The sequence below is a fragment of the Scyliorhinus canicula genome, chromosome 7 (genome assembly GCF_902713615.1).
Source record: "Scyliorhinus canicula chromosome 7, sScyCan1.1, whole genome shotgun sequence".
Lineage (NCBI taxonomy): Eukaryota > Metazoa > Chordata > Chondrichthyes > Carcharhiniformes > Scyliorhinidae > Scyliorhinus > Scyliorhinus canicula.
Window position 1 is genome coordinate 37,843,203 of NC_052152.1, and position 24,595 is coordinate 37,867,797.

The following is a 24,595-nucleotide window of genomic DNA, read 5'->3' on the forward strand; positions in this document are numbered from 1 at the left end:
TCCTCTGCCAGCAGAATTCGTCTTTAATAAACGCCATTAGCTCCTCCACTGGGCCCTTCCAGCTTGCATCAGCCTTTCCCCACCTGCATGTTTACAATGGCTGCTACAGCAAAGGCTCCCTCCAACTTTTCAGCCAACTCTCTCACTGTTTTCTGCCGCGTCTGATAGCCAGCAGACATACCACTCCCGGGAGAAACTGTTCCTCCAACATTCACCTATGCCTTTTGATCAAAATTCCACTCATTATCGGGTAAAAAGAGCTCTTTTCTGTGCCTTTAAGCAGGAGCTGCCCTGTGTTAGACCACTCACTCCATGGTCATACCAGAAGTGTCTGAGGCAGCAGTGCTAACCACTGAGCCAACGTGCCACCCAGAGCACCCTACTTAAGCCCACACCTCCATCCACCTAACCTACACATCTTTGGACTGTGGGAGGAAACCGGAGCACCCGGAGGAAACCCATGCAGACACAGGGAGAACGTGCAGACTCCACACAGCCAGTCACCGAGGCTGGAATTGAACTCGGGTCCCTGGAGCTGTGAGACAGAAGTGCTAACCACTGTGCCACCATGTCGTCAATCTGCTAATTTGCCACTATCAATGCCTTCTTTAGTCTTTAACACTGTCATTAGGCTTCCTTTGTCTTGCCTCTCCTGACCTCCCACCTATCCCTGTCCTTCTATTTTGCTCCAGTCGCTCTTAAATAGTATAAAACCCATCATATTCCTCACTGCTACAGATGGTGCCAGCCGTCTGAATTTTATGTTTCCCAAGTTTCTCTTTTTATTTCCTCTGCCATTACACATTCCCTGTGTGGATGTTTCATCACAGGGAAGGGTTGCCACGTCTTTAAGACCATAAGAGATAGGAGCAGAATTAGGCCACTCGGCCCATCGAGTCTGCTCCGCCATTCAATCATGGCTGATATTTTTGTCATCCCCATTCTCCTGCCTTCTCCCCATAACCCCTGATCCTCTTATTAATCAAGAACCTATCAATCTCTGTCTTATAGACACTCAGTAATTTGGACTCCACAGCTTTCTGTGGCAAAGAGTTCCACAGATTCACCACCCTCTGGCTGAAGAAATTCCTCCTCATCTCAGTTTTAAAGGATTGTTCCTTTAGTCTGAGATTGTGTCCTCAGCTTCTAGCTTTTCCTACAAGTGGAAACATCCTTGTCTACTCTATCCAGGCCTGGCAGTATCCTGTAACATCCAATAAGATTCCCCCTCCTCCTTCTAAATTCCAACGAGTACAAACCCAGAGACCTCAACCGTTCCTCATACGACAAGCTCTTTATTCCGGGGATCATTCTTGTGAACCTCCTCTGGACCCTTTCCTAAGCCAGCACAGCCTTCCTTAGATACGGGGCCCAAAACTGCTCACATGACTCCAAATGGGGTCTGACAAGAGCCTTATATAGCCTCAGAAGTACATCCCTGGTCTTGTATTTTAACCCTCTCAATATGAATGCAAACATTGCATTTGCCTTCCTAATTGCCGACTGAACCTGCATGTTAACCTTAAGAGAACCGTGAACAAGAACTCCCACATTCCTTTGTGCTTCTGATTTCCCTCATTTCGAAAATAGTCTATTCCTCCATTTCTCCTTCCAAAGTTCATAACCTCACACTTTTCCACATTGTATTCCTTCTGCCACTTCTTTGCCCACTCTCCTAGCCTGTCCAAGTCCTTCTGCAGCCTGCCTTCTTCCTCAATATTACTGCTACAGATCTTTGTATCATCTGCAAACTTAGCAACAGTGCCTTCTTCCAGATCATTAATGTATATTGTGAAAAGTTGTGGTCCCAGCACCGACTCGAGGCACACTACTAGTCATCAGATGCCATCCTGGAAAAGACCCCTTGATCCCCACTCTCTGCCTTCTGCCAGTCAACCAATCCTCTATCCATGCCAGGATCTTACCCTTAACACCAGGGCTCTTAACCTATTTAGCAGTCTCCTATGCAGCACCTTGTCAAAGGCCTTCTGAAAATCTAAATAAATAACGTCCACTGGTTCTCTTTTGTCTAACTTCCTTGTTACGTCCTCAAAGAACTCTAACAGATTTGTCAGACATGAGCTCCCCTTGATGAACCGTGCTGACTCAGTCCTATTTTATCATGCACTGCCAAGTATCCTGTGATCTCATCTTTAATAATGGACTCCAAAATCTTACCAATGACTGAAGTCAGGCTAACCAGCCTATAATCTCCCGTCTTCTGCCTACCTCCCTTCTTAAACAGCGGTGTTATATTAGCCACTTTCCAGATTTCTGGGACCCTTCCTGCCTCCAGTGATTCCTGAAAGATCATCACCATCAATTGGACTCGAGACACGATGAAGATCCAAACTGTGGCTTTAATCAGCTAGTTGTTAGCCCGGTGGTCGACTACAGAGAAAGGCCGACCGCCGGGAAACCTGGGTACTTATACCCCGCCTCCGAGGCGGGGTCTACTTGCCTCTCGACCAATTGGTGAGCGGTCACATGACTAGTTCCAGCCAATCGGACGAGAGGCACATGACCAGCCAGAGCCAATGGGGAACCAATGCTCTGCACCAATGGCAGTGCTCACATTCATACCACCACACCAATGCATCCATAATCTTCTCAGCTATCTCTTTTAGAATCCTGGGGTGTAGTCCATCTGGTCCAGGTGATTTATCCACCTTCAGACTTTTCAGTTTCCCCAGAACCTTCTCCTTAGTGATGGTCACTGAACTCACCTCTACCCCAATTCTCCTAGAGCTCTGGCATCCCACTGTTGTGTTCCACCATGAAGACTGATGTAAAATAACTATTCAGTTCGTCTGCCATTTCTTTGTTTCTTCTCCAGCTACATTTTCCAGTGGTCCAATGTCTATTTTTGTGTCTCTATTACCTTTTACACATTGAAACCTTCCTTCTAAAGGCACATTTACCCCCTGATTACTGCAATGAAGATCACAGCAGCTTCCTATGACAAAGTTCTGGACATAACAACCCATTCTCAGGCTTATCCTCTGTTGCTGTTAAAAACCCTGCGAGGGCTGATGGGTTTTTCTGTGTGAAAATGAACTGATATAGCTTTGAATCGGTACCAATATGGAACGGTGACGTTTCCTTGTTGATTAATGGTTAGTGTGGTATGTGGAATACTACGTAGATGATTTTCAAATCTTTGTTACTGTTGACTGATAAACAAAACATTCCCAGCCTTCATGATGGGTTTGTGTGTGTATGTATGTGTTTGCAGAAGGAGGGGCCAGGCAGTGGCTTGGAGCCGGAAGTGACGATCCTCCCCTCCCAGAGTGCTGTTGGCGGTTTGAAGTTGGTTCAAAATGGCGGAGGAAACGCGCTCAGAGCTGGAGAAACTGCAAGACGAAGGTGCCGCTTCATAATCTTTTAAGTACCCACGGCGCGGCAGGAATTGAGAATCCCGATATTGTCAATACTAGCGAAGGGGCGAAACTTAACAAAGCAGAAAGTGCGATTCCGCCCGGCTCCTCGGAGGAGGCTGTGCAGCCAGTGCGGGATCAGTAGGCAGGCAGGCGGGCGGGCCTCGAGTCTCATTCCTACCACCCCCTCCCCGCTGTACACAGGCTCCGAGCTATGGTGCATTTCTGTTAGACGAGGTTAATCAAATTTACTGCATTACCTTTAGGCACTTTGAAGCTCAAATTTCATTTTTAACCGATCGACTTTCTAGGGTAATTTTTTTCGCACTAACGTGCTGCATTTTGCGTGAACCTGAAAACAATGTAATATTTGATTTAATACAGTAATTTAGACTTTGTAAACCATTCAGCCGGACACTTGGAATAATTCATGTTGCAAGTATGACTGCAGATCTAGTTTACCCTTTTCTTTATTTAATTTTTTTCCTTAAATTGCTGTGAAATGTGGGAGCCAGCTCCTTATATTTTGTCGGATAATGTGACATAGCCCATTGCCAATCTGATTTTGACCCAGTGTATATTTATTTGTAGTTTCGGTTAAAATCGAGAGAAGCCTAAATGTGGTGTAGGATTTAGGACAAATAAGTTTTGTTGCCAATTCTGTTTTTTTTATAATTGATCTAATATTGCCAGCAAATATCTTGCTTTGAAATTAGATTTTTATTGATTCATGATTTTTTAAACAGTATCTGATATTTAAACCAAGTAACTGAATGGAAGCAATCAAGAATAATGCATGGCAGTTATAACAAAAGCACACTTTGTGATGCCTGTAACAATCTGTAATCTTAACTGTTGTACTTGACATCTTTTTAGGAATGTTTAGTTATTTCATAATGTAGATAATGACTGGTAACTTATCACAATGCCATGTGAAAACAGTGTTGGATACATTCAGTGATTCAGAGTTTTGGCAACACAAAATCCAGTAGGACCAATACAGTACCAGTTTTGATTGATCAGTAACCATTGAATTAGACCATCCTCATTGCTTTGTAAGACAACTGGCTATAAGAGTATAACTAAATTACAGTAGCTCACCTGATGGATGTAAATCACATTAGCAGACCACTTTGAAATTTAGAGCATCTACTTGATTTGAGTAATAAATTCTCAAATGTTAGTTGTCGGATTATTCTCTAAATAGTGTTTTTTTTTGTGTGTGTGTGTAGTCATATAAGTAATACAGTCTCTGCTATTGTATTAATTTCTGACTGGCTAGCTATTAGGTGAACAGAAATATATTTTGGCTCTGGCTGATTCCCTGTCAGGAATGCAGAGGCTGTTTATTAATTGGTATATGCTTTTGGAACAAAAGCTGATAGCTAGTGGATGTTAAAAAATTGAACTTGAGAAGTGTTTCCTCAAATTATCCAGGAGGAACTTATTTTTTGAAAACTAGCAAGTCTGAGTTCAACTAAAGTAATGATTTCTCAGAGAAACAAATTTGATTCTGTGGTAAATGATCTATACATGTGAAAACAATTTAATTTTTAAAAAGTTTTTGGCCATTCTTTGTCATTCTGAATTTTGTCTTCAGAATTATCGTTAGTTGAATCAGATTTCAACTGACTATCCAGATTGAAGAATATCTCTATTATTTGCCCACTGGAACTACGTGTATTCTGTTGGATGTTACTACCCATTAGCAAGACATGAAAATAAAGAATAAAATCTCAGAGTAGAAACTGAAATTACTGGAACTGTAGCACTTGAGAGTAATTGATTATAACTTGACTACGTGAATCACTCTGAAATGATGTGATGGTGGCACCCCTTTTGGTCATCAGTTACTTTAGGATATTGCCATTTTGGTGCTGTGTATCCCCCCACTGGTTTATAATGTAACACCTGAAAGTCTACAATTTGTACAGTCATTGGTGAATGTTTCCTCAGTGTGGACCTTTAGTCTTATCAAAATCTGTACTGTTTGGTCCTGTGAATTTTCTTTGGGGTCCAAGAAACAGGAAGCACGTGGAATTCAATCCTACCCTGATCTGAAATATAGAGTCCATCCATCTATGAAATGGTTTCTCAGTGCCTGCATCTACTGTATCTGACAAACAGTGGAAGAGACTACTGGTTCAGTCAGTGCAACCCACAGAAGCTCCCTATACTTAATGAGGTTGCTGCCTCCACCAAAGTGCTCGATAAAGTATCTCATCTTGGTAAAGTTGTTTCGACTCCACCAGGACCAGAAGAGAAGGAAGAGAAAACTGTGAAAACTAGACTGTTTTCTTCCAGTAATGAAGGAGAAAGTTCAACTCGAAGTGCAGAGAAAAGGGAAGCTGATGAGAAAAATCAAGATGACTCTGCTTCCGGGGAGGCAAACAACAAACCCACCCTGCAAAAGTTTCCAAATGGATTTCAATAGGAAATATGACCGTAAAGAAACCAGCTCCAATATCCATCAAATTAGGAGCAAATGTAAGTAATTATTTTTGCTTCTTAATAATAAATAATAATCGCTTATTGTCACAAGTAGGCTTCAATGAAGTTACTGTGAAAAGCCCCTAGTCGCCACATTCCGGCGCCTGTTCGGGGAGGCAGGTGCGGGAATGAACCTGCGTGCATGCGTTCTGTATTATAAGCCAGCTGTTTAGCCCACTGTGCTAAACCAGCCCCTGTTGTGTGTCAAACGCATTTGTAGTTGTGTCAAAACAGGTTATGTGTAGTTATGACATTTCTAATTGTAGAATCGTTGTTTACATGATGCTAATGGGGCAGAACTTTTGAAGCACATTTGAATACTTATGCATTTCTAATCAAATTACTTCAATGAAGGGCAGCACGGTGGCACAGTGGGTTAGCCCTGTTGCCTCACAGCGCCGAGGGTCCCAGGTTCGATCCCGGCTCAGGGTCACTGTCTGTGTGGAGTTTGCACATTCTCCCGTGTTTGGGTGGGTTTCGCCCCCACAACCCAAAGATGTGCCGGCTAGGTGGATTGGCCACGCTAAATTGCCCCTTAATTGGAAGAAATTAATTGGGTACTTAAAATTAAAAAAAAAAATTCATGAAACAACAAGTTGCTCATTAAAATATTGACCACTTTAAAGTTTTTGTACCTGCCTCAGTGGCACCTTGGGAAGAGTGATATGGAAAGACCATATAATATAAATGGCCCAATTTTCTGATGAGTGATATGTCCATATACACAAATTCTTAAAGGTGACAGGACAAATTGATGAAAAGCATATGGTTACTCGAACGAATAAGATAAATAGAAGAATAGAATATAAAAGCAAAGAAAGCCATGCTAGAACTTTAAAATCACTGGTTAGATCTCAGCTGACATATTGCGAAAATTCTGAGCACTGCACTTCAGGAAAGTTGTAACGGCATTAGAAAGGATACAGAGGAGGATTACCTGTATGTTGCCACGGACAAGGAAATTATGAAGAGAGGTTGGAAAAGTTAGTACTGTTTTCTTGGAACAGAGGCGGTTAAGAGGTATCTAATAGAAATTTTTAAGGTAATTTGATAGGGGGAAAAAGCTGTTCTCTCTGGCGAATGGATCATTGACTCAAAATCATTGTTAAAACATCAAGAAGAGGGCAGCACGGTGGCCTAGTGGTTAGCACAAACGCCTCACGGCGCTGAGGTCCAGTTCGATCCCGGCTCTGGGTCACTGTCTGTGTGGAGTTTGCACATTCTCCCCGTGTCTGCGTGGGTTTTGCCCCCACAACCCAAAAATGTGCAGAGTAGGTGGATTGGTCACGCTAAATTGCCCTTAATTGGAAAAAATAATTGGGTAATCTAAATTTTAAAAAAACAAAAAAAACATCAAGAAGAGTGATGAATGCGTAGTATTTTTTGTTTTATATTAAATCACCCTAACAATGCATTTGCTGTAGCTTCACAGCATGAACGCTTAGGGACTCTTTCTGTAACACTCCCTTGACCATCCAGTACTGCATGGCATACATATAGTTTGGCATTCATGATGCACATGAACATAACATCTCATTCATCTATATTCAACAATATCTGCTAGGCACAGGCCCATTTTTTCCGTTATATCTTGATCTGATTGTGCTTTTTTGTCATCTAAGATTGACAGAAATCCTTGTGTCATCTGCAAACTTGCACATAACTTCCTCTGATGCTTTCATCCAAATCATTAATAAAGATTTTTGCGGGCTGTTGTGTAAGAGGCACATCGACCGGGGGATAGATGTGCACAGGTCGTTGAAGTTAGCAGGATAAGTTGAGAATGCTGTTAAGAAACATATGCAATCCTTGGTTTTATGGAAGAACAAATAGAGTATGGAAGCAAGTATCTGTGATTATTTTTATATAAGGACACAGCTGGAATATTACGTTCAATTCTGGGCATCACTTTTTAGGAAGTATACCATAACCTTGGACAGGGTGTAGCAGGACATTACCTGAATGGTACCAATGATGAGAGACTTCAGTTATGCGGAGAGACTCAATAAGTTAGTTGTTTCTCCGGGAACCAAGAAGGTTAAGAGGCGATTGGATCGAAATGTTCAAAATCAGGAATGAGTAAATCAGGAGAAAACTGCTTCCAGTGCCAGAAGGGTCAGTAACCAGAGAACAAGATTTAAGATGATTGGCAAATGAGCATGAAAACCTTTTTTACATGTGATCTAGAATGCACTGCCTGAAAGGGCGTTGGAAGCAGATTCATTTGTAACATTGGAAAGGAATTGGATAAATTCACTTGGGGTAAAGATTTACAGGGAAATGGGCAAGAGTGGGATTAATCTATCTAATAGCTCTGCAATGCTCATATAATTGTGAAGAGCGATTTGTTTAACATCAATCCTGTTGAGGTTAATATGTTTGGATAATAACGTAAGGTCCAAAAAAAAAACCTGTTGCACTTTGTTGGAAATTAGTTTAAGACAGTCATATGTTTGTTTATTTATCAGAACTGAAATTTTATAATTTATTTCTGTTCCCAGAAACCAAAGAAAGTCCACCTGTTTTAGCTCCAAAGAAACCTTCAGTTGCAGCGGTCTTCAATGAAGATGAGGATGTAAGTTTTTAAACAAAATATTCTTATCTTGAGAGGTTGGAGCATCATTTCTGTACAATTGCAATTGATGGTAGTCGGTGCTGCTGTCTCCGAGAGAGAAGTCCAGAGAAAAGTATGTTTAGAATGGGGCTTATTCAATGTTGCATAAATAAAAGGTCATGGATCAGCAACTTTGTTTATTTGTAACAAAACATCCCAAGATACTTCACAGGAATACTATAAAGCACATTATACCAAGCCTCACATGGGGATATTATAATAATCTTTATTTATAATCTTTATTATCGTCACAAGTAGAACATTTGTTGATGCAAATGTTCATTGCATTAACACTGCAATGAAGTAGCTGTGAAAATCCCCTAGTCGCCATACTATGTTAGATGAGGAAAACGCTTGTCAAAATGAGAGGTTTTAAGGAGTGTCTAAGAAGGAAAAGTGAGGTAGAGGTGCTGAAGACGAAAGGGAAAACGCTGGAAAATCTCAGCAAGTCTGGCAGCATCTGTAGGGAGAGAAAAGAGCTAACCTTTCGAGTTCGATGACTTTGTCAAAGCTAACAGACAGAGAGTGGGAAATATTTATACTGTGGAGTGAGAATGAAAGATGAGTCACAGCCACAGAAACCCAGGGAAACCAGGTGCTAATGGCCACAGATACCATGGGGAAAGAGTGCTAATGACAGTAGAGTGCTGAAGAGGTGTAGGGAGGGAATTTCAGTGCTTAGTGCCTGGACAACTGATGATGCAGCAAGAGAGCTCACCTCGGATAGCAAATTCATTGGTTTGGATCCCATGCCCTCCAGCTAGACACTACCGCATTGTGCACCTGACAGAATCTTGCTGATCAGTGGGGAATTCTAACGTTTCCTGAAATCCATTTGGTGTAAACCTTTTATTACATGATCTGAAGCATCAGTGTAGACCTCAGCACTGGTGCAAACATCCCATGAACAGATTGATGAGCAACGGTCAAGCAACTAAATCTTAAAAAATGCTCAAGAGGCCAGAATTAGATGAACATAGATAACACAGAGGTTTGTGAGGGACAATATGGAGGTAAGTGGGGAAAGACCTGGAAGAATTTAAAAACAAGGATGAGAATTGGAAATCAAGACTTTACTTGACCAACAGCCAAAATAAGCCAACAAACACTGGGGTAATAGATGAGCGAGACTTGTTGCGAGTTAAGGCACAGGCAGCAGTGTTTGGATGACAAATGTTGATGGAGGGTAGAGTGAGAGGGGCCAGTCAGGAGTGCATTGGAATAGTCAAGGCATGAATGAGGGTTTCTGCTGCATATGAGCTGAGCCAGGGAAAAGTTGGGAGTTGTAGCAAAAGTCGAAATAACCGGTTTTAGAGATGGTTTGAATACATGTTTGTTTTTAAAAAATAAATTTAGAGTACCCAATTCATTTTTTCCAATTAAGGGGCAATTTAGCCTGGCCAATCACCTAGCCTGCACATCTTTGGATTGTAGGAGCAAAACCCACGCAGACACGGGGAGAATGTGCAAACTCCACAGACAGTGACCCAGAGCCGGGATTAAACCTGGACCTTGGCGCCGTGAGGCTGCAGGGCTAAGCCACTGTGCTGCCCTCAGAATATGTGTTCTGAAGCACACCTTGGGGTCAACTGTCGCAAGTGTCCCGAACAAATTAGTTTAGTACCAAGCTGTTGCTAGGGAGAGGGAAGTAGTCAGTAGCTAGGAATAGAGTTTGCAACATGGTCAGAAAACAAGGGCTTCAGTTTTGATATTTAATTGAAGGAAAATTTTATTTTATTCGTTCACAAGAAATGGGCTTTGCTGACTAGGCCAGCATTTATTGCTCATCCCTATTTACCCTTGAGAAGGTGAGGTGAGCTGCCTCCTTGAACCACAGCAGTCCAGGTGGTGTAGGTACACCTACAGTGTTGTTAGGGAGGGTTGGCCAGCATTTGGACACCAACAGTGAAGGAAAGGCAACATAGTTCCAGGTCAGAATTATGTATGGCTTGTAGGGAGGCTTGCAGGTGGTAGTGTTCCCATGCATTTACTGCCCTTGTCTTTCAAGGTGGGTAGCGGTCCCATGTTTGGAAGGTACTGTCAAAGGAGCCTTGATGAGTTGCTGCAGTGCATCTTATAGATGGTGTACACTCCTGTCACTGTGTGGTCAGTTATGGAGGAAGTGAATGTTGAAGGTGGTGTCAATCAAATGGGCTGCTTTGTTCTGAATGGTGTCAAGCTTCCTGCCTCATCCAGACAAGTGTAGAGTATTCTTTAAAACTCCTGACATGTGCCTTGTAGATGAGGACAGGCTTTGGGAGTCGGGGGTGTTATTCACTGCAGAATTCCCAGCCTCTGACCTGATCTTGTTGCATACTACCAGTTCAGTTTCGGGCCAGTTGTAATCTCCAGTAGGGTGATATTGGGCATTCAGCAATCGTAATGCCAGTGAATGTCATTGGGAGATGGTTAGATTCTCTCTTGTTGTAAATGGTCATTGTCTGATACTTGTGTGGGGCCAATTATCAGCTGAGTCTGAAAGTAATCCAGGCTTTGCTGCATAAGGGCATGGACTGCTTTAGTAACTGACCAGCCACAAACCATACTGAACATTGTACAATCATCAGTGGCCACCCGAGTTCTGACATGAAGACTGACATCTGTGATGGCGGGGTCCTCACGAGAAGGCTGAGATGGGTCATCCACTTGGCACTTCTGGATGAGGTAGAACTTCGACTCGGCATTGTTGGCTGAAGATGGTTCACTCCTACAAATGCTGTTATGGACATAACATCTGCACCGGCCCTTGGAAAGAGCACCCTACCTAGGCACGTACCTCCACCTATCCCTGTTACCCACCTGTTACCCATCTGCAACATGTACATTGGCAAGAATTAGGTCAAATAGGATTTTCCCCCTTGCTTTCCTTGTTACTACCCCTTATGGGCAGCATGGTAGCACAGTTGCTTCACAGCTCCAGGGTCCCAGGTTCAATTCCCGGCTTGGGTCACTGTCTGTGCGGAGTCTGCACATTCTCCCCCGAGTCTACATTGGTTTCCTCAGGTGTTCTATTTTGCTCCCACAGTCCAAAGATGTGCAGTTTAGGTGGATTGGCTATACTAAATTACCCTTGGTGTCAAAAAAAGGTTAGGTGGGTACAGGGATAGGTGGAGGTACGTGCCTAGGTAGGGTGCTCTTTTCCAAGGGCCGGTGCAGACTTGATGGGCCGAATAGCCTCCTTCTGCATTGTAATTTCTATGATTCTACTCATTGCAGACTCCGCCAGCTTGGCCAGTACATTGAAGTCCCTCAACTAAAGTTCATTCTGTGTCCTTGCCACCCTCAGTGCTTCCTCCAAAAGGGGCTCAACATAGAGGGTACTGATTCATCAATGGGGCAAGGGAGGAGGTGGGAGGGCCTGAGGTTGCATTGCAGCAAGGAAGATTGGAAGAACATTGGTGCAATGAATCAGCATTGCTTCACCCAGTCCAAACCTGCATTGGGTCCGTTGATCAGGACCATGGTTTGCATGTCATTATGGAGCAGGCAGAGGGTGATGACAAACTTTTGGGGACACCGGAAAGGAGGAGGGCACTCCATAACCCCTTGTGGTGACAGTCTCAAAGGCCTTTTATGAGTTCAAAGAAGGCTATGGATAAGCTACCCTTGTTCTCTAGACCTACAAAATGTGGTTGACATTAATTCCCTCTAAAAAGGCCTAATAAGTGACCCGTTTGTATCGGACTGTTCCAGAAAACTCAAAAATAAAACTGATGGACCACTCACGGTAGCATGGTGGTTAGCATCAATGCTTCACAGCTCCAGGGTCCCAGGTTCGATTCCCGGCTGGTCACTGTCTGTGTGGAGTCTGCACATCCTCCCCGTGTGTGCGTGGGTTTTCTCCGGGTGCTCCGGTTTCCTCCCACAGTCCAAAGATGTGCGGGCTAGGTGGATTGGCCATGCTAAATTTGCCGTAGTGTCAGGTAATGGGGGGATTGTTGGGTTCGGGTATACGGGTTACGTGGGTTAAGTAGGGTGATCATTGCTCGGCACAACATCGAGGGCCGAAGGGCCTGTTCTGTGCTGTACTGTTCTATATGGTATCCATCTAGGCACTGAAAATGACAAACGTGCACACTGACCAGCGATCCTGCAAAATTGGAAGAGTGGTGTCCAGCCGAGTCAAAAACAGCCTGACACAGGCATAGTCACTGAATCATACCTTACAATCAATGTCCCAGGCTCCTCTTTAACCATCCTCACCAGAGTTGGCAGCACAATGGTATACAGTTAGTGGGGAGTGGCCTTTAGAGTCCTCAACATTGAGGTATCAGGTCAAACATGGGCAAGGAAACTTCTGGCTAATTACCAACTGTCACCCTCTCAGCTGATGTGTCACATCCTCCAGGAAGAACAGAACTTGGAAGAAGCACTGAAGGTAGCAAGGGCACAGAATGCACCCTGGGATAGGAACTAATGTCTAGCCTTGAGTGGATGTGCAACTTCACTATTCAACCACAAACTGTAACCTCACAACCTGGCATATTTCTCACTCTGTCGTTGCCTTCAAACCAGGCAATCAACCCGAGTTCAACGAGGTGTGAAGGATTCCATGCAGGAGCAGCAACTGGCATACTTAAAAATGGGGTGCCAGCATGGTGAAATTCTTGCCTTGGCCTACATACATGCTTAAACATCAGAACCGGCATGCGATAGGACATGTGATAATGCAAAGTGATCTCTCAACCAACGGATTGGATTAATGTTCTGCACACTCAGTTGTGGATGGTGGTGGACAGTTAAACAACTCGAGAAGAAAAATGCTGCACAAACGCCCCCATCCTCAATGATGTGAATGCCCAGAACATCAATCCAGAAGACATGGCTGAAGCATTGCAACCACCTTCAGCCGCAAGTGTAGTGGATGATCCATATCAACCACCTGTGATCCCCAGCATCACTAATGTGATATCAAGAAATTTCTGAAACACTGGATATAATCAAAGGCTATGGACCCTGAAAACATCCCAGCTGGTAGAATTGAAGGCTTGTGCTCCAGAACTAGCCCCCCCCCCACCCCCTGGTCAGCTGTTCAAGTACAGCTACCACACTGGCGTCTGCCTGATGAGGTTGGAAATTGCCCTGGTATATCCTGTCCATAAAATGCAGGACAAATCTAATCCAGCCAATTAACAGTACATCAGTCTACTCTCAATCATCAGTAAAATGGTGGAAGCTGTCAATGACCATGCTACCAAGTAGCACTCGGCAATAATAATTTTTTTATTAAGGGGCAATTTAGTGTGGCCAATCCACCTAAACTACATCTTTGGGTTGTGGGGGCTGAGACCCACGTAGACATGGGGCAAATGTGCAAACTCCCACAGACAGTGACCCAGGGCCGGGATTCGAACTCGGGTCCTCAGCGCCGCCAGTCCTAGTACTAACCGCTGCGTCACATGCTGCCCTCGCTTAGCAGTAATCTTCACTGATGTTCATTTAGTTCAGACAGGTCACTAAGCTTCAGGCCTCATCACAACCTTGCTGCGAACGTGGAAGAAAAAGCTGAATTCAAGAGGTAGTTTAAGGTTACTGCCTTGAGATCAAGGTAGCATTTGAATGAGATGGCATCCAGGAACCCTAGCAAAATTGAATTCAGCGGAAATCAGAAGAAAACTCCATTGGTTGGAGTCAAACCTCTCGCACAAATGATTTTGGAGACCACCTCAGGCTCAGTACATCACTGCAGGAATTCCTCTGGGCAGTGACCCAGGCCAAATCATCCAGTTGCATCATCAATGACTTCCATCCAACATACAATCAAAAGTGGTGATGTACGCTGCTTGCACACACTGTTCTGTACCATTTGCAACTTTTCAGATACTGAAACCGTCTGTGTCCAGCAAGGCCTGGTCAACATTCAAGCTCGGTCTGATATATGGCAAGTACCATTTGTGTCAGTGTCAGGTAATGGCCATCTCCAACTTGAGAGAATCTAACCATCTCTATGGCATTCAACAGCTATTACCATTACTGAGTTTCCCTCCATCAGCATCCTAAGGATTACCATTGACCAGAAACTAACTGAACCAGCAATAGATCAGAGGCTGGGAATTCTTGGGTGGGTAATGCACCTCCCTGACTCGCTAAAAAACTGTTAACCATCCACAAGGTGCAAGTCAGAAGTTTGATGGCATATTCGCCACTTGCCTGGATGAGCTCAGCTCCAACAACAGTCCATAGGGTCAATACAGTCCAGGGCAAGGGCAGCACGGTGGCGCAGTGGGTTAGCTCTGCAGCCTCACGGCGCCGAGGTCCAGGTTCTATCCTGGCTCTGGGTCACTGCGTGTGGAATTGGCCATGCTAAAATTGCCCCTTAATTGGAAAAAATTAATTGGGTACACTAAATTTATTTTAAACTATCCGGCAAAGCAGCCAGTATGATTGGTATCCCATCCACCACCTTAAAAATCTCTCCCACCACCAGAGCACAGTGGCAGCAGTGTATACCATCTACAAGATGGACTGCAGCAACTCACCAAGGCTCCTTTGACAGTGTGTTGTACACCCTGTAATCTCTACCACCTAGAAGAACAAGAGAAACAGCTGCAATGGAACACCGCGCCAGCTGCACATCATTCGGACTTCAAACTAAGTCGCCGTTCCGCTGGGCAAGATCCTGGAATTCCCTTTCTAACAGCACCGTGGGTGTATCTATAACCGGATGGACTGCAGTGGTTCAAGAAGCTAATTCATTGCCATGTTCGTGAGGAGAAACTAGAGATGGGTAATAATGTTGGCATTGCCAGTAATGCTCATATCTCAATAACAAACAGAATATTAAGAGCCTGATACGGTGAGTTGTACATGAGATGTATATTTGACTTGAAAATGATTCTGATTGCCAATGTCTAGTATACGTTAACAAATATTAGTGCGATAGGGTGCCTTTATCTTGCATAAACAAAATATTGGATCTCTTGGGCAGAAAATAACCCCATGGTCATTTGTAGCAATTAATTTGCAATTTTTATATACTTTTTGACCTTTATACAATGGATCTTTTTTCCTGGATTGTTTTGAGAGCTTCAAGTACGTCATCAGATGTCAACTTTTCAGTCCAATTTTTTAAGTTTATTATGAAGTAGTATTGCATTTATATAACTCCTTGCACATCCTCAGAATATCTCAAAGCACGTGATGGATAATGTTACTTTAGAGGTGTAGCCACTTTAATTTGCAGGTTAATATGATCAATTTATGTACAAATCTTGTAAACAGCAAACCAGTTTAATGACTGATTTTGTTTGGTTTGGTGATGAGGGATAAATATTGGCTCAATATTGGGAAAGATCTACTTTCTTAGAATAAGTTCTCATGGCACAATTCAACCTGAACTGAGAGAGAGTTTCTAAACCTAACAATAACGAGTTTGTATATAGGTAATCTTTTACGAGTGAAGAAAAAATACAATCCGTAGGCACTTTTGCTTTTGTACTTTTCATAAGGTCAAATTCAATTTATCCATTTTTTAAACAACTTTTATGCTTACAATGAATATATTTGCTTGGTTACTGATCACAGGCTCTTTAAAATGATGTCTCAATACCCATCAGGCATTGCAGCCTCTCCATATAATCAGTAAAGGTTTTTGTTGGTGCTGCTTTTTGTTTGGGAGAACTCAATTATTGTGTGTGCATGTATGTATGTATGGTGTCACGGCTAAATGGCCTTCCAAGCAAGATATTAAGGACTCTAATGATGACTTTTTTGATGGTGAATCACCATTGTACTTTTGTATCAAGAATGTGCAAAATGTCTCCTCCATTCTGTACCAGAATTTGGAAGAACCCAATTCTTCCAACCTATTTTAATACGGTTGGGCTTGAAATATTATACCTGTATTACAGAAGGTTGATAATTGGTTAATGGAATCCTTTATTTCTACCCGTAGAGTGAGCCAGAGGAAATGCCCCCTGAAGCAAAAATGCGCAATGAAGCAATATGGGACGGTATGATTTTAATGATTTCAACAACTGAAGTTCAAAGCAGCAAGCTATACTCAATGGGTGCACGCACCTATGAGCTGTATACCAGTGAGGCATTGTTAGTTAGTGTAAGATGTAACCCTTGAAGAATACTCTAGAGCTTGGATGCAAGAAATAATGAGGTACAGTAAAAGCCAAATTACATATTAATATCTTTACTAGATTTGGTAGGAATACTAGTTCTCAATACAATAACCTGTTAGTCACAAATACATTACAAGAAGTTATACATATGATCACTCAATGAGCAGTTCATTCTTGTTGATCATTAGCAATTGACTTCCAGTTTCCTGGTTGCAATAGCAACTATGTCATTACAATTACCGTTTCAAAGTGGGCAAGCTATCTCTTTACAGGTTAGTACCGTCCAATCAAATTCCACCTTCGACTATAATTGTCTGATAGGGAGTCAAATGTTTTGCTCAACCACACATTGGAGTTCAAACCAACTTTGCTTGTGCATCTTCATTTAAACTCCTTTTTCTGGTCGCACATTCCAAGACCACCAAGATAATTGAATGATCATAATCACTCAAATTGCAGACTCCTTCCAAGTTGCTCAGTGAATTAAAAACCGAGTAAATATAATAAAACATAGCCTTCTTATGGATGTTAGTTTTCTGCATTTCAAAAGAAGGCAAACTGACTTTCAATGTTAGTGTGTGTCAGTTTTCTAGCAGGCTTCCATGTAAACTCTCCTACCCACCATTTTAAATTCGCTGAATCTCAATGGTTGGGTTTTATTATCACCCTGGAACAGATGTTTTGTCTCCACCCAGTTTTGTTTCCTATCAGACTTACTGCAACAAAGTTTCATTAAGGTTCTAATTTTGCATCAAGGCAAGCTCTAGTTAGGAAGGTTTAGCTATTGGGAAAGGTTGTTGGCAAAGTCATACAATTACAGTGGGACATTGTGTTTTATTTCATCTTTGAAAAAACAATCCTGCAGCATTCAACGTCACTATAAGAAATCCTTTTGCCTCTGCTATGCATACTGGCAACATTTGGCCAGTGTCCCTGACAACTGGCTACTGCAAAAAGCACTTTGTCCTTTATCTGAGCTATCAATGCCCTACCTTTCACATTTCAAACATAATTTCATAGTTGTAAGACTTTTGCTGCTGCCCAGACCACATTATGTGGTATGCTCTTTTAATTACAAAGCAAACTAGTGGCCAACGCATGGTTTACATTGTAAATGTACAAAAAGCTGAGTTTCGGTCTGCTGATCGTATATGCCAATGACCCCATTAACCATCCAAAGAGATCAGATTTTACCCCTCAGCGTAGGTGTTTGAAACATGGTTTGGTTTGCTGAACAACTTTGCATTTACTTTGGTTCAGATCAAACTGAATTAAGTTTACTAACTCTCAGTTAAGATTATCCTCAAGCTGCTGAGTGAATGAATTAACTCTTGCCAAATCATCAGAAAAGAAGTTAGACCAAAAGTCATACACTCAAACTATTGGTCTAACTCAAGTGTTTAATAAACATCCATATAAATGAGAGTAAAGAGGGAGTTACAGACCTGGTAAATTGACATTGGTAGGAGGGAAAATTCTAGAATCTATTATAAAAGATATGATAACTGGACATGTAGAAAATAATGGTAGGATTGGGCAGAGTTAACATGGGTTTATGAAAGGGAAACATGTTTGGACAACCAGTTGGAGTTTTTTTGAGGAGTGTAACTAGCATCGGGAAGGGGACCAGTGGATGTGACGTATTTGAATTTCAAAGGCTTTGAAGAAGGTCTTGATGTAAGACCTCATCCTGCATTCTACCCATAGTGTTGGTACCAAGACCTCTAATTTTTCACCCTCTACCTTTAGGATGCCCTGCAGCTATCCCTGACCCTGGCACCAGGGAGGCATCACACCATCTTGGAGTCAGTCTTTGTTCCTGCCTGCTCCTCTGATTAATGATTCTCCTATTGCTCTTCCCTTCTTCCCCACCCCGTGCAGTCAAGTGCTTGTGCCTCTGACTGCACTTCTGAGGTACCAGTTCTAAAATGGAATACTGATGATGAGCGGGTCCCCAGCGCTCCCTGCACTACCTACCTGTTCTTCCTCAACTGCCTGGTAGTCACCCTTTTTATCCTCTTCCTTGAGCTGTCATGTGACCACCCTCTAAACGTTGCTATTTGCACAACACTCGCCTTGCGGGTGTGCCACGTGTCTCCAAACCGCCTTGCTCAGCTCCAAAACCTGGGGGCTCCAATTTCTTCGACTGCGCGCATTCCCACACATTGGTCCAAGACTCCCACGTGTGATAGGCCACACATTCTACTTGGCTGTCCTACCTGACAGTCTTAACAGTGACAATGGACACCTTGGACAAGAAACAAATCTAGAATGTAATACTTGTCCAAACAAATTTTTTTTTTTTAAGCTTCAGATATTTAGATACCGTCCCTAATATCAGTTAGTCACCAACCAGTCAGCTTACCGCTTCCTGTGACGTCACTCTTGGATTTTATTTTCAAACTCTCCTGCTGTCTGAACAGTGGCCACATGTCCAATGCTCTGCCTGAAGGTAGGTGAGGGCCTCGAGCCCTGCGCTATTCTTATCCTCTGTCCAGAAAGTGTGTCCCTTGCAGGTCTGATGTTCTCCGCTGCTCGAAAGTAGGACCATATTCAATATGGGGACTGTGACTTTTATAAATAAGTAATTTATGAGCTCCCACTCTGAGATGGAAACACTTCTTACACATTAAACTGGTAATACACTTTTACTTACAATTAGGCTTGTTGATAATTGACATTATCTTTCTGCAGAGAAAACACCAACATCAGCAGGACCAAATTCCTTCAACAAGGGAAAACAAGGATTTTCTGACAACCAGAGGTTATGGGAGCGGAAAATGAAAAGTCAGCTGCGGAATTTTGGAGACGAGGACTAAATGCCATTGTTCAAAAGCCAGAGTTGAGTGAGCTGTGGGAAGGAGAAAGGAAATATAGGGATTAAGATGCATTCTTAAACCCTCCAGATTGCTTTGAAATGGAAACTATTTTCAACAATAAGTGTAAAATGTATACTTAAAAGACTTTCTCACTATAAATTGTAATGAGTGCAATGTGTTTAGTAAATAGTGGATAACCCGTTCAAACAATTCCATTACAGGAATATTCTGACACAAAAATCGACATTTAGACCATGCCATCTCTAGCTACTGTTGACTGTTTTTCGTGTGCCACAGTGGGCTTTTTGATTAGAGTGCTGTAAACTAACATATCAACAGTTAAACATAGCAACGATAAATTCAGTTAAATTTACACCATTAAAAATTTCATGATCATTAATCACATAGCTCCTGAGAACAGTTTTATATTTTGGAGTAGGAGCGATATGTTGGTTTAAGCAATTTCATGACTCTTAAACATTTAAACTCTGCCAAATTTTTTTTTAAACTTAAATTTCCTGCTGTCGCAGATGAACTAATGAGGTATTCCTAGTTTGCATATAGACTCAATTAGGAATAGTTTTGGTTCCATGCTTGCAGGGCAGAACAGGAAATCATTGGTGTGTGGAATGGCAGGGGCAAACTATGTCCTGACTCTTCATTCACATCGATATTCCAGCATACTGCTCTTTATTTCACATTATTCTGAATGGGGTCATGGTATTATGAAACTATAACAAATGTTATAATTTAGCATGCTCCATTAAGGTATGGTTAAGTACCATCATTCCTATTCTGACAAGACAAATGTCTAATGAGGAATAGTTGGCAAAGTAGGTGCAGATTTGCTATGAATTATAAACCTCCATAGTTGCAGTTATTTATGTGGTTGTATTCACTTGAATCAGTCCAACCACAGCTTTTGCTGAAACTCTTGCTGATCTCTTCTCCGGCTTTGAAAGTCTTGTCGTAGTTCTGATGTCAACTACGATAAATAATGAACTCTAAATTGGGATTGTGTTACCGTTCCCAGTATACCACATGGCATTATTCCATTGGTAACTCAAATATGGGAGCCTCATTTACTGGGCTCTTGCTCTTTTGCTGAGTCAAATAAATTAATGCATTTGTTTTCTGCTATTTTTTGGTGTGCTGGAATCGCCATTCTACTGTCAGCTAGTCCAGTCCTGCCTTTGGCTTTCCTTAAAAAATTTTAACAGAAGGCCAGACCTTTCCTGCGTGTAGTGCAGTCTGTCTGTAACAAGCTCAGTCCGTTGATTTATTCTGGTTTCTTCCACTTCGTAGTTCAATATTTAAGTGGTCGAAATCTGCCAGAAATATTGAAGGCTGAGAATAACATCCTTGGAGAATAATTGAGCTACTAATAAGATCTCTGGTGAAAATTTAATCTGTTTGCTATTTTTAGTAAAATTGTGATGGGTTATCTATAAATACATTTCCAAGTTTGCTACAAAGAGTGCAGAGAAGAAATACTTCCCGCTAAACATTTGAATCAAAGGAAAGTGTATGTGCTGAGCAGTCACATCCTAAATGCTTTAAAAAAAAAAAATGATTGCGTACTTAATTTCTGGGCTCATGGTGTAAGATTGGCAAAGAGGGTGTTATATCTGATGTCAGTCTGTTTTTATTTGGTTGTTTTAAAAGGATATAGCATTGTGAAAATATGTGAAAAAATGTAGATTTATTGCTCTTTATAACCTGCAGGCACAACACACATGTCTCCATTTCAGTATATGGATTGGGCTTTTCACAGTAACTTCATTGAAGCCTACTTGTGACAATGAGCGATTATTATTATTATGAATTGTGTAAGTATATTTAAAGTTAGGCAACCTGTTTCAAGCAGTACTTTGTTTCAATAAAGGCATTTTTAGTGAAATACACCTAAAATTGATGCTGTAAATACCACACTATTAGTGCAAGGAATACTTTGTACAACTTAAGGTTGCCACCAATGCTGTGCAACGATAATATTGCTGAGACAGGTGCTTCACTGCATTTAAAAATAAGGAAACCCCAGTTTTAAAAGATTCATTATGGGTTTATTAACCGTTTCTCAGTAACACATCTAAAGCACTTAGCTTAATTATCAGGATCTGGGGCCTCAAACAGATAGCTGTGATCTCTTTCTGCATTTTTTCTGAGGTGATGCTCTTTCTGTAGGCTGTTTAGGAGTGCATTTGTTCACCAAGATAGTCTAAAACATAGACTGCAAAGCATTTGCTAAATTGGGAGTCAGTTGCTTAATATGAAATGATAACAATAAAATGTGATGGCATCATCTGAAATGAAGGGGAGGAATTGCCAAAGCTTTTTACTCATTAAATCAGTGGCTTTTGATGTTGGCAAGTGTATATACATTGATCCCATTTGAGAAAAAGATCAGACCAGCCTGTGATTCCCTCCCTGATTGACTAGCCCATCAACATTCACTGGCTATGACTTGACGAATGGTCACTCTGGGAAGGTATTGGAGAGCCACACTTTTGAATGAAATATTTCCCGATTGTTCATTGGAAACAAAAGTAGCATTGGCTTTCATAGGTTGTCTCCTAGACTGCTGCAAAAGGTACAGCCTTCAGTATAATTACCAATGTTGCACTGGGAGCTTCCTTGTCAGTGTGTTTGAGGAAGAGGAATCAACCTGGGATAAATACCTTATACTATTTTTCAATTGGAAATGGACATAGAATTTTGAACACAAGCATTCAATAGATGATGCTATATTAGCTATATCCATTTGATTCAACTCATTACTATTCTTGGACCCGTTAGAAGTATGCTTGTGTGGATATCAGGTAAGGAAAGGATCAGACTTGGCAGTGAAACCCACCACCATTCAATAGCATGCTGATGCTCCTTGTCAATGCACAAATAAATAGTAACCACAAGTGATGTACTGAAGCGTGTTTGACACTTGTGCAGCATATGCCAACAAGGAGTCATTGTCTACGAGAGGAGGGGGAAAATGGCAAGAAGTAACGCTACAAGAAACTTTTGCAATGATACTCTTTTTACCAAATGGACTGTTTTAAGAATATAATTGGTGGTGGAACATGCGAGTTTACTGCTTTTGGTGGCTTGTTTCAGTGAGATTGTATTGATGTTTTTATAATTGGATCACACTCAAAACCATCCTAGAACTTTAACCTGTGGTGCTTTGTCAGCTACAGTTTTTGCAGTTCAGTACTGTTTGTGGGTACAGAAACGTCCTTACTGCAAACTTACAATGTTGGTTATAGCCTTCACTGTAAGTTAGAATTAGAAAGACACGGGGCAGCACGGTGGTGCAGTGGTTAACACTTGCCTTCGGGCACCGAGGACCCGGGTTCAATCCCGGCCTCGGGTTACTGTCCGTGTGGAGTTTGCACATTCTCCCCGTGCCTGCGTGGGTTTCACCCCACAACCCAAAAAGTGGATTGGCCGCCTAAATTGCTTCTTAATTGGGGAAAATAACAATTGGGTACTCTAAATTTATTTTAAATAAAGAACTATAAAGACACTTAAGATTAATTTGAATGTTGGAATACTGATTTGTAGAGATCGTAACTCCACTCTGAAATGTTTTTTGTGAATAACTTATCCTTTTCGTATATATTTAGTGTTACGCCACAGATCTGTATCTCTGAGATGGAGCTGGGCACAAATCATTTCAGGGATTTGTTAACAGTTCTGTTATTATCAGTTCATTTGCATGTTTCTGTGGACTATTTCAGTTGACTGACCCTAACAGGAAGAGGTTTGTGTTTTTGTGTCTTTCACCCCACCGCTCTGCTCCCCCCCTCACAAAATAATCTGGAGGTAATGGTGATTCATTGGAAAGGGATCTCGACAACTGGAGCAAAACAATTCCTACCCAATCAGGAATTCTAACAAATCATTCAACATATGAAAGCTGTGATTGAAACCCTGTTCTTTATGGTGGAAGAGATTGAGACCTTTTAAGCATAATTAATTTAGTTCCCAGTAAAAACATTCTTATGTTGACTTACAAAATACACAGTGAATGCTATGCAAAATTATTTTTTGCAAATTATCAAGTAGAGTAATTATCTGAGATATCAGATTGGAGCAATGCATTTCATTTGATTTTCATTTCATTGGATACTACAGAATTTAGTATTTTTGAGGAGTTAGTGGAATATGAATTGAAACAAAGCCAAATGTGCAAATGTTTCAAATAGCTATTGAAGAATGCCTTTCAGATGGCCAGAATTCATTAAACTTAAAATTGCCTCGAACCCCGGCCCTGGGTCACTGTCCGTGTGGAGTTTGCACATTCTCCCCGTGTCTGCGTGGGTTTCACCCCCACAACCCAAAGATGTGCAGGGTAGGTGGATTGGCCATGTTAAATTGCCCCTTAATTGGAAAAAATAATTGTGTACTCTAAATTTATTTTTTTTTTAAACTTAAAATTGTGTGAACTGTTCCCATTATTTTCTTTTTTTCTTCTTGTATCCCTGAAGCGATGCATGATTCCTTAATTATTGGAGTAGCTAAGCAACCTGTTTTGCAATCTCTGCTGCTACCAAAACTATGCATGATTCCTTAATTATTGGAGTAGGTAAGCAACCTGTTTTGCAATCTCTGCTGCCATGACCAGCAGCTATGTGGTGAAATGTTTGATTAACAGTCAAGACTTTCTATTCTCCCTGTAGGAATAATGCACCCCAATCCCAGGTGGTTAGAATGAGTTCAGAGACTTCAGTTGCAGGGAATCACAGGTGCAAATGCAGACAGTATGCAGGAATTAAATGTTAAAACTTGGAGTATTTTCATATGTTAGTATTGTTTTTCTTCATCTTCTGTAAGACTTGTGCTGTTTATACAGAAGCTTCTGGTTGTCGTGTTTGAATATGAGGTAGTTTTGTTAAGGAAATGTGATTTTTAATGTGATTTTGAAAATGTAAAATTTTGCAAGTTGGGCAGGGAAAATAAAATGCTTTCTGGATTAGCAAATACTCTTTATTAAATATTTGCACAGCTTGGGTGCAGTGATTGGTGAGGTTGGGCTAAATACCTTGAAATATGGGGAAACACTAATGGAAATTATTGTAGGCAGTCTATATTGTTTGAAGAGTACCAGATAACATGTCTTTGGATTGGTTCACCTATGCTCATCCAAATTCTTCATTCACAAAGTTCGATCAGTCACAGCAAGTGTGCATTATCACCCATGAATAAAGTGTAACTCTTTTGCTG

The 24,595-nt window shown here is 41.6% G+C and overlaps 1 protein-coding gene across 1 annotated transcript; it reads left to right on the forward strand.

Moving 5' to 3' along the window:
- The first annotated feature begins 3,284 nt into the window (after positions 1-3,284).
- On the forward strand, positions 3,285-24,352 carry LOC119968879 (PEST proteolytic signal-containing nuclear protein-like). Its single transcript, XM_038801810.1, is given in 6 exon segments — positions 3,285-3,366; positions 5,630-5,776; positions 5,779-5,868; positions 8,369-8,442; positions 16,376-16,433; positions 19,248-24,352. Coding segments are annotated over 6 exon segments (540 nt in total). The 5' UTR covers positions 3,285-3,320; the 3' UTR covers positions 19,373-24,352.
- Positions 24,353-24,595: the final 243 nt, after the last annotated feature.